A 13191-nucleotide genomic window follows, 5' to 3' on the forward strand; every position below is an offset into this window, starting at 1 on the left:
ACCAGTCGTAAGTCGAAACAGTCGTAACTCGGACCATATACATTCGAGGTGTATACTCAAGGACATATGATGCAGAGCGTAAATCCAGCTCAAATGTTTCGTTTGTGGCCTCATTATAGAACATTCTCAGTGTATGCAAAATATCCAATACTCTTTGATTGTTATATTAAATAATAAATTGATAATAATAAATTAATAGGATAGGGTAAAGAAAGAAAATATATTACACAGGATTCTTATTAGAGACCGAAAATACAAATTAACACACAGATACAAAATATAAAAAATAGAAAATATGCATGTAAAAAACAAAAAAATTAAAATCCACTTTCTGGTTGCACGTCATCTACACTTTCTTCGTGCATACGGTCGAGGGAAAGATCAGGCAGTAGGTCTGGCGAGGCAGCATGGGAGATCCGTTGGTATCCGCTGGTCGAGGCATAATTAATAAAAAGAGGTTGAAGTGATAAAGGCTTAATAACATTTAAAATAATTCCCTCAAATGTACATGAAAACAAGTACAAGATTCGCTTCTATGCACTGGGCTCAATCGTTGCCTCCCATGCGAAAACGTTCGGTCTCTCTTCATAAGAAAAGAATGATAATCATAGCATAACATTATTTCATCAAATAAATATTTTATGCATGGAATAGTACAGTGAGATATATTGTCTTATTGAATATAAGATATTATACTTCAGAACTCCAGGAATATCATAGACTTGGGTTAAAGCTATTTGTATCCATGTTCGTACACTACAGCTTTCGACTTTCGACCAATAGAGAACTCGAACCAGAATGAAATGTACGAATGCAGGACTACTGTAAACCGACTCTCTGTCTTGGTTTTCGGGGAAGCGTGTATCACCGATCTGGCAAAACTGCCCTTTCTAACCATTCCCACCTGCCCTGATTATCGGTGGGAACTGGGAATCGAAATACGGTATAATATCAATTCCAGTAAAATTATGGTATATGGTAGACATCGTATGGTAGATGGTAGACACACACTAAATTATGGTAGAAATACCATAATTATGGCAGACAGCGCAACCTTGGTGAGATGCTGTGCTGTGCTGCCGTAACTGTCGTACGGGATGCTGGACGCCACGTGCAAACGTACAGTAAACCAGTAAACTCATAATATGTGCATGTAGGCATCTGCTGAATGTGGTCGTAAGTACGGGTGGACGTAAGTCGCACAGGTCGTAACTTGGATAGTGGGTGAATATATATATATATATATATTTATATATGTCCCATTTAAGTAGGTCATCCCTATCAAGGATTTCCATCCCTTTCATAATTCTGTAGATGGTTATCAAATCACCTCTTTCTCTTTGTTCCAGAGTTGATAAGTTTAGTTTTTCCAATCTTTGTTCATATGTCAACTTTCTAAGTGTTGGTGCTGTCTTTGTCAATGCTCTTTGATTTTTTTTTCTTCTTCTTTTGTACTAGGTGTCCATAGTGATGCTGCATATTCTAATTTTGGTCTTATCAGTGTAACTAGTATTTTCTTCACCATTTCCTCGTCCATGTAGTCAAAGGCCACTTTCATTGATCTTATTAAATTGTAAGTTTCTCCAACAATTTTGTTTACATGTTTGTCTGGTGTCATGTCGTTTGAGATAATTACTCCTAGGTCTCTTTCTGAGTTTACTTTTGTGACTTCCTTTGTACCAATTTTGTATTGACCAGATATTCTATTTTTACTTTTTCCAAATTCCATTATACTACATTTCTTAATGTTGAAATTCACTTCATTCATTTCCAGACTTTATCCAGGTCTTTTAGAAAATATTTGCACTCTTCAATAGTTTTGCATCATCTGCAAAGTTTATATAACATTTGATTCCTTCATCCATGTCATTTATATAAACAGCAAACATTATCAGAGCCAATACGGAGCCTTGGGGGACTCCACTTATCATATTTACCCAATTTGAGTTCTGTGTGAGATCATAATGTGTTGCTGTTGCTGTTGAGTGTCTTGTACAATTTATTTTTGTGATTTAAGTGTTTTTGTGTTTTTGGCTACCCCCTGTGTAAGGGGGAAAAAAGCCTTTGGTATATGTATGGAACAGGGGGAGTAATTGGTGAGGAACAGTGTAGATTTAGGACGGGTAGAGGTTGTGTAGATCAGATCTTTGTGGTAAGACAGATATGTGAGAAAGCTATAGGAAAGGGGAAGGATGTTTTTTGGGCTTTTATGGATCTGGAAAAGGCTTACGATAGGGTAGACAGAAAGGCACTGTGGGAGGCTATGCAGATATATGGGATAGGAGGAAAGCTTCTAGGAGCTGTCAAGAGTTTTTATGAGAGTAGTAGAGCTTGTAGAAAGGGACGGGGAGTGGGACTAGGCATCCTTCACTTTGTAGCCCCACAGGGGATATTCCTAAAAGAACAAGTAAAGGCATAAGAGGGTCTGGGAGTTTTCAGAACAGCACCCTAAGGTTTGGGTCTTTTAATTTGCGTGGATGTGGTACAGATGAGAGTAAAAGGGAAGAGAGTGTAAGTTTGGGAGTGTGAGAGGTTATCAGGAGTGAAGAGAGGGCGAGGGAGGGAAGGAGTGGCTATTCTAGTAAGTGAAGAGATAGGTAAACGTGTAGTGGAGTGGAAGGAGGTTTCCTCAAGGATAATGTGGATGAAGGTGAAACTGGGAAAGGAGATGTGGGTCTTTGTAAATGCATATGGGCCTGGCAGTGAGAAGAGTGTAGAAGAAAGGGAGGCCTTTTGGATAGATTTAAATGAGTGCATAGAGGATTTAGGGAGAAATGTCAATGTAATAGTACTGGGAGACCTTAATGCTAGGGTAGGAAATGGTCCAATTGATGGAGTGGTTGGGAAATGTGGAGTTCCAGGAAAGAATCGTAGTGGAGAGTTGATGGTAGAAATGTGTCTAAAAAAAGAGTTGATGATAGCAAATACAGTGTTTCGGAAGAAAGTCAAACATAAGTACACATGGGAGAGGGTGGTGGATGGAAGGGTGGTAGATAGAGCGTTGATGGATTATGTAGTGGTAAATAGGACTATGATAGGAAGAGTTAAGGATGTACATGTGCTAAGGGGAGAGGGTTGGGGAATATCAGATCATTTTTTGGTGGAAGGTAAGTTGAGAGTGGAGGATAGATGGAGAAAGAGGAAAGGGACAAAAGGTAGGGAGGTGCTTAGAGTGAACTCTAAATGAAAAGGAAAAGGAGGAGTACAAGAAGAAGCTGAAGGAGGAGTGGAAGGGTGTGAAGGATAGAGTAGAGCGAGGTGTGGAGGAGGAATGGGGATGGTTCAAGGAGGGAGTTACAAAGTGTGCAAGGATGGTGTGTGGAACAAGAAGGACAGGAGGAAATAGAAGGAAGGGTAGTGAATGGTGGGATGAGGAAAGAAAGAAGGTTGTAGAAGAGAAGAAGCGAGCATTCACAGATTGGTTACAAAATAGGACGAGGGAGTCATATGAGAGGTACAAAGAAAAGAAAAGAGAAGTAAAGCAAAAGGTAAAGGAGAGCAGATGTGAATTGGGGTAAGAGTATGACAGAAAATTTTGAAAGTAATAAAAAGATGTTTTGGAAAGAAATTAAGAGAGGAAGAGGAGGCGAATCAAGTAGAGAAGAAAAGGTAAAAGGTGCAGATGGAGAGATGATAATGGAAGAGAAGGCAGTAAGGGGAAGATGGGCAGAATATTTTAGGGAGTTACTAAATGTGAAGGAGGATAGGGAGGGAAAGATAGCTGCAGTGGGAAATGCTAAGAAAATGACCGTGATGAGTGAGGAAAATGGAGGAGAAATAAGGAAGGATGAAGTGAAGGCAGTTGTTCAGATGATGAAAGCAGGTAAGGCACCTGGTCTGGATGGATGCCATGCAGAATGTCTAAAAAAAGGAGGTACAGTGATGGTGGACTGGTTGGTGAGGGTATTTAATGTTTGCTGGAGAGAGGGTAGAGTGCCGGAGGAGTGCCTGTATAGTTCCTCTTTACAAGGGAAAAGGGGACAAGTGTGAATGTAGTAGTTTCAGAGGGATTAGCTTGTTAAGTGTAGTTGGGAAGGCTTATGGGAGTATCTTGATTGAGAGGATTAGGAGAGGAACAGAGGGAGTAATTGGTGAAGAACAGTGTGGATTTAGGACGGGTAGAGGTTGTGTAGATCAGATCTTTGTGGTAAGAAAGATATGTGAGAAAGCTATAGGAAAGGGGAAGGATGTTTTTGGGGCTTTTATGGATCTGGAAAAGGCTTACGATAGGGTAGACAGAAAGGCACTGTGGGAGGCTATGCAGATATATGGGATAGGAGGAAAGCTTCTAGGAGCTGTCAAGAGTTTATGAGAGTAGTAGAACTTGTGTCAGGATTAGAAATGGAGAGTGTGAGTGGTTCGAGGTAAAGGTGGGACTTCATCAAGGATGCCTTATGTTGCCCTGGCTGTTCAACTTATACATGGATGGGGTAGTGCGAGAGGTAAATGCAAGGGTAGGGGGTCAGGGATTGGAGATGGTTAAAGAAAATGGAGAAAAGTGGGAGGTGAGCCAGCTGTTGTTTGCGAACGACACTGCGCTTGTGGCAGGATCAGAGGAGGGACTGAGGAAGTTGGTGACAGAGTTTGGGAGAGTATGTGATAGAAGAAAGCTAAAGATAAATGTGGGTAAAAGTAAGGTGATGAGATGTACAAGGGGTGAAAGTGGCAGCACACTGGAAGTGACTGGAGGAAGTGGATAGTTTTAGATACTTGGGTGCAAATGTGGCAGGAAAAGGTGGAGTGGGGGTGGAGATAGAATATAGATTGAGAGAAGCGAGTAAATGCCTTGGTGGATTGAAGAGTGTAATGAGGAATAGACATTTGGGAATGGAAGCTAAGAGGAGACTGTATGAAGGAGTGATTGTGCCAACAGTACTGTATGGGGCAGAAACATGGAACATAAGAGAGGAAGAGAGAAGGAGTTTGAATGTGTTTGAGATGAGGTGTCTGAGAAGTATGATGGGGGTTACTAAGCTAGAGTGAGAAATGAGGAGGTGAGGAGGAGAACGGGGGTGGAAAGGGAGGTTGGAGAAAGGGTTGATGAAAGAGTATTAAGATTGTTTGGACACATGGAAAGAATGAGTGAAGAAAGACTAGTAAAAGAGGTATGGAAGGCAGATGTGGAGGGAGTGAACTTGAGGGGACGTCCTCGGATGAGGTGGATGGATGGGGTGAAGGGGGCTTTGGGGAAGAGGGAAATGTCTGTTGAGGAAGGATGGGAGAGGACAGAAGACAGGGGTGAATGGAGAATGGTTGTATATGGATGATGATGTGATGCATGAGGTGGAATGGGCGGGGGGATGGTGGGTGAGGTAGTATGTGTGAGCAAAATTTGAAGCACCCCCGAAGGGATTTCTCCCCGTCTTCTCCTTTTATGCATGGGGGGATGGAGAGGGAGGGTCGCCGATTTAATGAAGCGGCCTTGCTGTGGATGTGCTGTGTCTGGCGACACTGCTTCTGACCCAGGGCAGTGGACAAGGTGCAGGGATGACCCGTCATCCAGGAGGTGCTAAGATGGGAGGGAGGGTGGAGGGGTGTGGAGTGTATTCAGGGATGGAATGGGTGGGAATAATTTTATGCCTTTTCCTTTTTGGCTACCTTGTAAGGGGGAAAAAGCCTTGGTATATGTATGTATGTATGTAGTAGAGCTTGTGTCAGGATTAGAAATGGAGAGAGTGAGTGATTCGAGGTAAAGGTGGGACTTCGTCAAGGATGCGTTATGTCGCCCTGGCTGTTCATCTTATACATGGATGGGGTAGTGCAAGGGTAGGGGGTCAGGGATTGGAGATGGTTAAAGAAAATGGAGAAAAGTGGGAGGTGAGCCAGCTGTTTTTTGCGGACGACACTGCGCTTGTGGCAGGATCGGAGGAGGGACTGAGGAAGTTGGTGACAGAGTTTGGGAGAGTATGTGATAGAAGAAAGCTAAAGATAAATGTGGGTAAATGTAAGGTGATGAGATGTACAAGGGGTGAAAGTGGCAGTAGACTGGAAGTGAGCATTAAGGGAGAGCGACTGGAGGAAGTGGATAGTTTTAGGTACTTGGGTGCAAATGTGGCAGGAAAAGGTGGAGTGAAGGTGGATGTAGAATGTAGATTGAGAGAAGCGAGTAAATGCCTTGGTGGATTGAAGAGTGTAATGAGGAATAGACATTTGGGAAGGGATGCTAAGAGGAGACTGTATGAAGAAGTGATTGTGCCAACAGCACTGTATGGGGCAGAAACATGGAACATAAGAGAGGAAGAGAGAAGGAGTTTGAATGTGTTTGAGATGAGGTGTCTGAGAAGTATGATGGGGGTTACTAGGCTAGATAGAGTGAGAAATGAGGAGGTGAGGAGGAGAACGGGGGTGGAAAGGGAGTTGGGAGATAGGGTTGATGAAAGAGTATTAGGATGGTTTGGGCACACGGAAAGAATGAGTGAAGAAATACTAGTAAAATAGGTATGGAAGGCAGATGTGGAGGGAGTAAACATGAGGGGACGTCCTAGGAGGAGGAGGTGGATGGATGGATGGGGTGAAGGGGGCTTTGGGGAAGAGGGGAATGTCTGTTGTGGAGGGATGGGAGAGGACAGAAGACAGGGGTGAATGGAGAATGGTTGTATATGGATGATGATGTAATGCATGAGGTAGTATGTGTGAGCAAAATTTGACGTAGCCCAAAGGGATTTCTCCCCATCTCCTTTTATGCATGGGGGGACAGAGAGGGGTGGTCGCCAATTTAATGAAGCGGCCTTGCTGTGGATGTGCTGTGTCTTGCGACACTGTTTCTGACCCAGGGCAGTGGACAAGGTGCAGGGATGACCCATCATCCAGGAGGTGCTAAGATAAGAGGGAGGGTGGAGAGGTGTGGAGTGTATTCAGGGATGGAATGGGTGAGAATGATTTTATGCCTTTTCCTTTTTGGCTACCTCCCTTGTAAAGGGGAAAAAGCCTTGGTATATGTATGTGATTTAAGTTGTATTATACGGGAAGGGAGCTAAGTTTGCCAACTTAGTGTTTTTTGTTCATATATTTTATCATTGATCTCAGTGTTAAGTGTTTGTAATTGGTCTGTGGTGTTCTAAGGGATGGGTTTAGGGGTGACTTGTTTGAGTGTGTTGCATTGTTTCAAGAGGTCTTGAATTTCTGGTGTGAAACTTGGGTTATGTGATTTTGTCTGTTTTGTATGGTTGTATTGAGGGTGTGCACAGCAGTGTCTGTATCTGATTGGTGTTTTGAAGTATTGTTCTGTCTCCTGAAAGTTTCCCAGTTTCCTCTTTTGTAATTAATGTACATGTGTGTGTGTGGCCAACTGAGGTGTATTGTGTATTGGTTGAAATAATGATTGAAAAGCAATCGGATCCAAGGGCTGCAACCATCTTCCAAGAAGTTGTTGGGATTCAACAGGGAAAACAGAATGTGATGACAGAAGACTAGGGAGTGTTGGAGGGATTGATGGGGGATGTGGGTGTAGTTCATGATTGATAGTTGAGCTGTTTCTGTAATTCAAGCAGTCTGTGTTTAGGTTGTTGATATACCAGGCTGACAACTTGGTATTGAAGTCTCTGCCCAGGATAAGGTTGGGGATGGTGGTGAGTTGGTTGAGAATGAGGGTGTTTTTTGTGAGCATCATAGTTTTGTTTCTTGTGTGATGGCAATGTGTATGTTTTGTTGTTTGAGAAGGTGTTTGAGTTTATGTTTTTAGTATTAATGGCATTAATGTTTAATTATGTTGATGTGTGTTCAGTACATATTGGAGGGTACTTCACAGGGTTAACCCCATGAGTACCGGATGTGTGTTTTGTGACACCTGCGTGTCACGGCTGAGTGCACCCGCCAGGAACCGAGCGTGCTCCCCGTGACACGCACGTGTCACAGTTATAAGCTGTGTGTATTGAGGGCTCTCAAGGCCTCGGTTTCTGGGTTATTTTTACCCACGTGGTGGCAAGTGTCTGTGTTTGCAAACATAAGGCTCCAGCCATTCGTGGGACGGTTTGAAACATTTGTTTACGTAAGGTTGATGGGTCGGTAACAAAGGGATTAAGGTACAGATGGGGAGGATTAGGGTTAGGAGGAGGGGGAGAGGGGAGGGCAAGGGTAGTGGTGTGGGAAAGGATGCAGGCTGATGGTGGGGAGGTGAGGGTGAGGTCAGGAACATGAGGAACAGGGCCTGGTGTTTGTGTAATGTTTTATATCAGTAAGTGTTGTGCAAGTGAGATTGGCCAATTTTTGAATTTTTTTTCACATCCAACTCCCTAAAGATTGAGCACTTCCCTCACTTCTGCATTAAAGGAAACCAAAGAAGATGAATTGGAAAACCCTTCATAGTTCAGCATTTATTATGGATTGCTACACTGAAAAAAATAGTATTTTGTTGTCTGGAATAATGCAGGGCAGTGGAAGATGAGGTGTTTAGTATCATATGTATGATAATTGCATGTTTTATTGTGTCTAGGCCTATTTTGTATTGATACTGTCTTAGAGCTGGATGGTATCCTGTGGGACTGAGATTGGGGTTAGTGGGTAGGGGTAGAATATTGAGGTTAGTGGTCTGTCAGCTTGTTTTGTGATCTGGGTGTTTCTGTGTGGATGTGTTGTATTATACAGGAAGAGAGCTATACTTGTGGTGACCCGTTAGGTTGTATATTTGTGTAGTATGCCGCTGTTTGTGGTTGTATGGTGTGATGAGATGGGTTAGTGAGGTTGTGGGCTCAAACATAGAAATGTGTGCATCATTTCTGTGTCCTTATATCAATGACAGTTCATTTTACACATTATTTCTTTACAGGACTCTGCTGACACAAGGAAGTCTCCACGACTGCGAAAGGCAAGGAAAGAATAAACGATGAGCTATTGCTGCTTCCAAGATGAAGCTGTTGGGTGTTATCACCAAGAAACTATTCACTCACACCAACAGTACATCTAGATGGATGGTGGGAGAGGTGTGGTAGTCATTTTCCAATGTTTGAAATTCTACAAGGAATCGTATTCATAAAAGTAGTTAAAAAAAATAAATAAATAAATAAACATGGAGCATAAATATATGTGGTGAGAACTTTTAACAGCAATATGTTTTATAATTTTGAGAAAGGCAATGCTTTTTTAAAGAAGTATATTTCTAGATAAACATGTCTTGGGCCATATACTGAACCAATAATGAAAGCCTGCACATATATATGCAATTATTTTAGCCATGGAACTAAACAAAGACAAACATTCCTTTCATGGTAGCTGCCCTGCTAATTTCCATGCATCCTCAACCATTGTCATTTGTTTCTACTCAGTATTAAATGAAAATCATGATCAATGTTCTTGAATGCAAGCATTTAAGACTTGTGCAGGTCACAGCAGTAGGTTCTGATGTAAATGCAAGATGTGATAGGCCTATGTTTGACCCTCATTGAAGCTGCCAGTTATATATATATATATATATAGATATATATATAAATTATATATATATATATAAAATCATGAGGTTTAACTTAGTGGAAATGTCAGTGAGAGACTAGGCCACTTAAAAGCCGCTGTGTTGCCTTGTATAGCCTTTGTATTGTAGTGAATAACAAGATTTCATTGTTTCTTCTAGTCCATTTTCATCAAGGGCCAGGGCTGTTGTATGTTGCAGTCCAAGAATGGTAGAGCCAAAGCCACACTTTGGTACAGGACAAGTGCAGCACCAGATCTGTTACACTTTACTTTGAGAGATGTAAATTTCATGTTACTACAGCAATTGTCACTCCTGTATCATTAGTGTTTAGCATCTGTATAATACTGTATTGTGCTGAGTATCTGGGTGCAACAGTTGTCTTGTTTAACTGTAAGTAAAATATTTGGCTTTGTGAGGGACTTATTTTTATGCAAAGTTAAATATAGTGTCAATAAGATAATGACAGAACACAAGGATGTTGTGTAGGATGAAAGGGGTGAGAGTGAAAAGGTATTGTATTGATTTCAGTTGTTCCCATTTTTGAACTTCCCTCTAAGTTTTTTGAACATTATTTACTCCAATAAGTTGTGATTACTTTGAAGTGATTATGTATTTATAAGAATATTTCTAAAACATACCATATCAAAGATTATATACAGATAGTGATGTCCAGTGTATAACAACAAACACCTCTGGGTAGACTAATTATTTAGACAATAATATTCCTCAAAACTACAGAATTTAAAGAAGTCGAGGGTTTGCCTAAAACATCCGAAAGGGGCATTGTCATAATTCATGGGTAACATTATATGCTAGGTATCTGCTTTTTGTACCTAAATTCCTTGTATATGCAATTGGTCAATACAGTTGTCTAAGATGACTCATTGTTATGAAACTGACACTGTCTGGCATAGTCCTAAACACTTACAGCCTTTATGGAATACCATAAAGTTAAATTGCCATTATGTTAGCACCATTTTGGATATTGCCATGGTATATGATGTACAGAATGCTTTTGCAGTAAATGTCATTATTCACATTTATTTTGATTATCCTTTAGGCCTGCCAGAAATTAATGCATTTTGAGAGAGGATTCTACGGTACTGACAGCATGTACAATAAATATTTTAGGGCTTGTTTTGGGGTGACCCTATGGACCAGAGCTACACGTTATTCATCTACTCATAAAGGAATGATGATGCTTTAGTTCAGCTGTCCCTAATTAATGTTGTTCTTTTGAACCTGTCCTTTATCACTTCTATGACTACCTCTTCTGGATTCTTCTGTAGTAGGAGGTGACAGAATTTTGCTATCTCTCATGCAAGTTCTAAAAAGCAACTAAGTGGGATGGAGTGATGGGACTAAGGATCCAGCTCTGTATGCTCATCTTCTAGAAAGTCAAGGTATAAGAGGACTCCAGTCAGAACCCTATTAATTGGGTCATTAAATGTGCATGGTTGTGGCACAAATAGGAAAAAGATTGGCAGTTGTGAGAATGAAGATATGTTAATGTAAAATGAAAATTGAAGAGTGGCTCTGTTGGTCTATCAGTCCATTTCCCATGGAAAAAATGTAGCCAGCCAAGACATGCACCCACTCCCATCCACTGCCCACTGTTTCTTTCACAGCTCTTCATGAATGAAGGGTTATCCCTGTCTCTTGCTTACTGCCTGGGTCAGAAACAATGCAGCAAAACAGCACGTCCATAGCTAGACCACTTCAATTACATAAGAGCTGTGAAAGAAACAGTGGGCAGTGGGTGCAAGCCTTGACTGGCTACATTCTTTCCATGGGAGATGGATAGATAGATCAGCAGAGCCACTCCTCATGAAAAAAAAAGAGAGGACAGGGAAAAATTCCTTTAGGCTGTGTCAAAATATTGTCCATACACAACCAATCTCCACTCACACCTATTCCCTGCATTCTCCCTTCCCTGCTCAACAGACATTCCTCTCTTGTTTAGTTCCCCTTTCGCCCATCCATGTCATTCTTAGTTGTCCCTCAAGGTCTGTGCTTTCCACACTTTTTGCTAACTTTTCTTCACTTGTTCTTTCCACATGCCTGGACAATCCCAGCCTCGTGCCAAAGGCCAAAGTGCCTTTGTTTTTTGGCTACCTCCCTTATAAGGGGGAAAAAAGCCTTTGGTATGGACCATCCCAATAATCTTTCATCAGCCCTATCTTCCAGCTCCCTTTCTACCTCTGCTCTCCTCACCTCGTTTCTCTTTCTAACCAACCAAGTAACCCTCACCATACTTCTCACACTTCATCATAAACATGCTCTGCTGGTATTTACCTAATTGTTGTATACAGTAAAGGAGCAATGTTCCTTGGTTCCCATCTCCTAATCTCCAATTTATCATACCTAGCCTCAAATTCATGTACAGTTCTGATTTGGTCTATAATTTCCAAATATAGGGAGTCTCTGGTTTATGAATTGTACAGTTTTGTTGTTATAATGCTGTCAGTGCTTGCCCTTGTATATCCCCCACTTTTTTATGATGGTAATGATAATAGTAATAAAAAGAACTAATTGGTGAGTGCATTGAAGGAATACATCATACAGCAATAGACCAAGAGTCATGCACCATTTTAGATTATCATTTTCTCTTTTTTTTTTTTTTTTTTTTTTTTTTTTTTTTTTTTTTTTTTGTGGGGGGTGGGGGTGCCCTTCATTATTGCTCCCAAGCACAATCCAGATTATTCTGATGCAATGCCTTGAAAGAAAAGAAAACAATCACCATGGTAGGTGCTTGATGGTTCCAACCTGTGCCAAAAATCTGTGTATGACAGGCTTAGGAACAAAACTCCATCGACAGATCAGGCTGTGATTATTTTTTCAATTATATATATATATACAGTCACTCAATGTGAGGGTTACGTTTCTGGAGATGTCGTGTTAATCAATATCACAAACATATTTTTCCCATAGGAAATAATGGTAATGGGGGGATTAGGTCATGTCTATTTTAGGATTTTGTTACTCTAAACTTGAACAAATGCATTATTAATACATTTGTAGGTTACAGAAACAAAACACACATTCTTTGTATTTATTTGTAGTACACAGTTAATTATTCTATGTGCGCACTCATCACCAGCCACTCTCCGCCTTGCTCACCTCTTCCTCCGACTCACGGGCACTCGTAGAACAGAAAACAAGAGTTTACAATCTCTAACTAAATTACTCATTTCTCTGTAACAGTTTATAAGCTTTTATGACTTATAATCATGGTCCATACATTTAAAAATTAGTTTACCATTAATTGTGGGTTAGTGACACTGTTTTCTTTTTTGTTTTGGTGTAGAACAGAAATCAAGAGTTTACAATCTCTTACTAAATTACTCATTTTTCTGTAACAATTTTTCACCTTTTATGACTTATAATCACGGTCCATACATTTAAAAATTAGTTTACCATTAATTGTGGGTTGGTGACACCATTTTCTTTTTTGTTATGGTGTAGAACAGAAAACAAGAATGTCAGTTGAGGAAGGACGGGAGAGGACAGAAGACAGGTGAATGGAGAATGGTTGTATATGGATGATGATGTGATGCATGAGGTGAAATGGGGGACGAGGTAGTATGTGTGAGCAAAATATGACGCAGCCCGAAGGGATTTCTCCCCGTCTTCTCCTTTTCTGTTGTGATGCATGAGGGGGGATGGGGGGGTGAGGTAGTATGTGTGAGCAAAATTTGACGCAGCCCGAAGGGATTTTTCCCCGTCTTCCCCTTTTATGCATGGGGGGATGGAGAGGGGGGGGTCGACGATTTAATGAAGCGACCTTG

At 41.1% G+C, this 13191-nt stretch overlaps 1 protein-coding gene across 6 annotated transcripts in view; it reads left to right on the forward strand.

The window, feature by feature from the left end:
- LOC143033492 (calnexin-like) overlaps positions 1-10440 on the forward strand; it is a 179658-nt gene extending 169218 nt beyond the window's left edge. For all 6 annotated transcript variants that reach the window (XM_076198996.1, XM_076198994.1, XM_076198995.1 and 3 more), the window contains exon 12: positions 8765-10440. In XM_076198996.1, coding sequence (XP_076055111.1) covers positions 8765-8818 — 54 coding nt within the window. In that variant the 3' untranslated portion in view covers positions 8819-10440. The remainder of the gene's footprint in view (positions 1-8764) is intronic.
- Positions 10441-13191: the final 2751 nt, after the last annotated feature.

The sequence above is a fragment of the Oratosquilla oratoria genome, chromosome 15, assembly GCF_046742065.1.
Source record: "Oratosquilla oratoria isolate Oo_2021 chromosome 15, ASM4674206v1, whole genome shotgun sequence".
NCBI lineage: Eukaryota > Metazoa > Arthropoda > Malacostraca > Stomatopoda > Squillidae > Oratosquilla > Oratosquilla oratoria.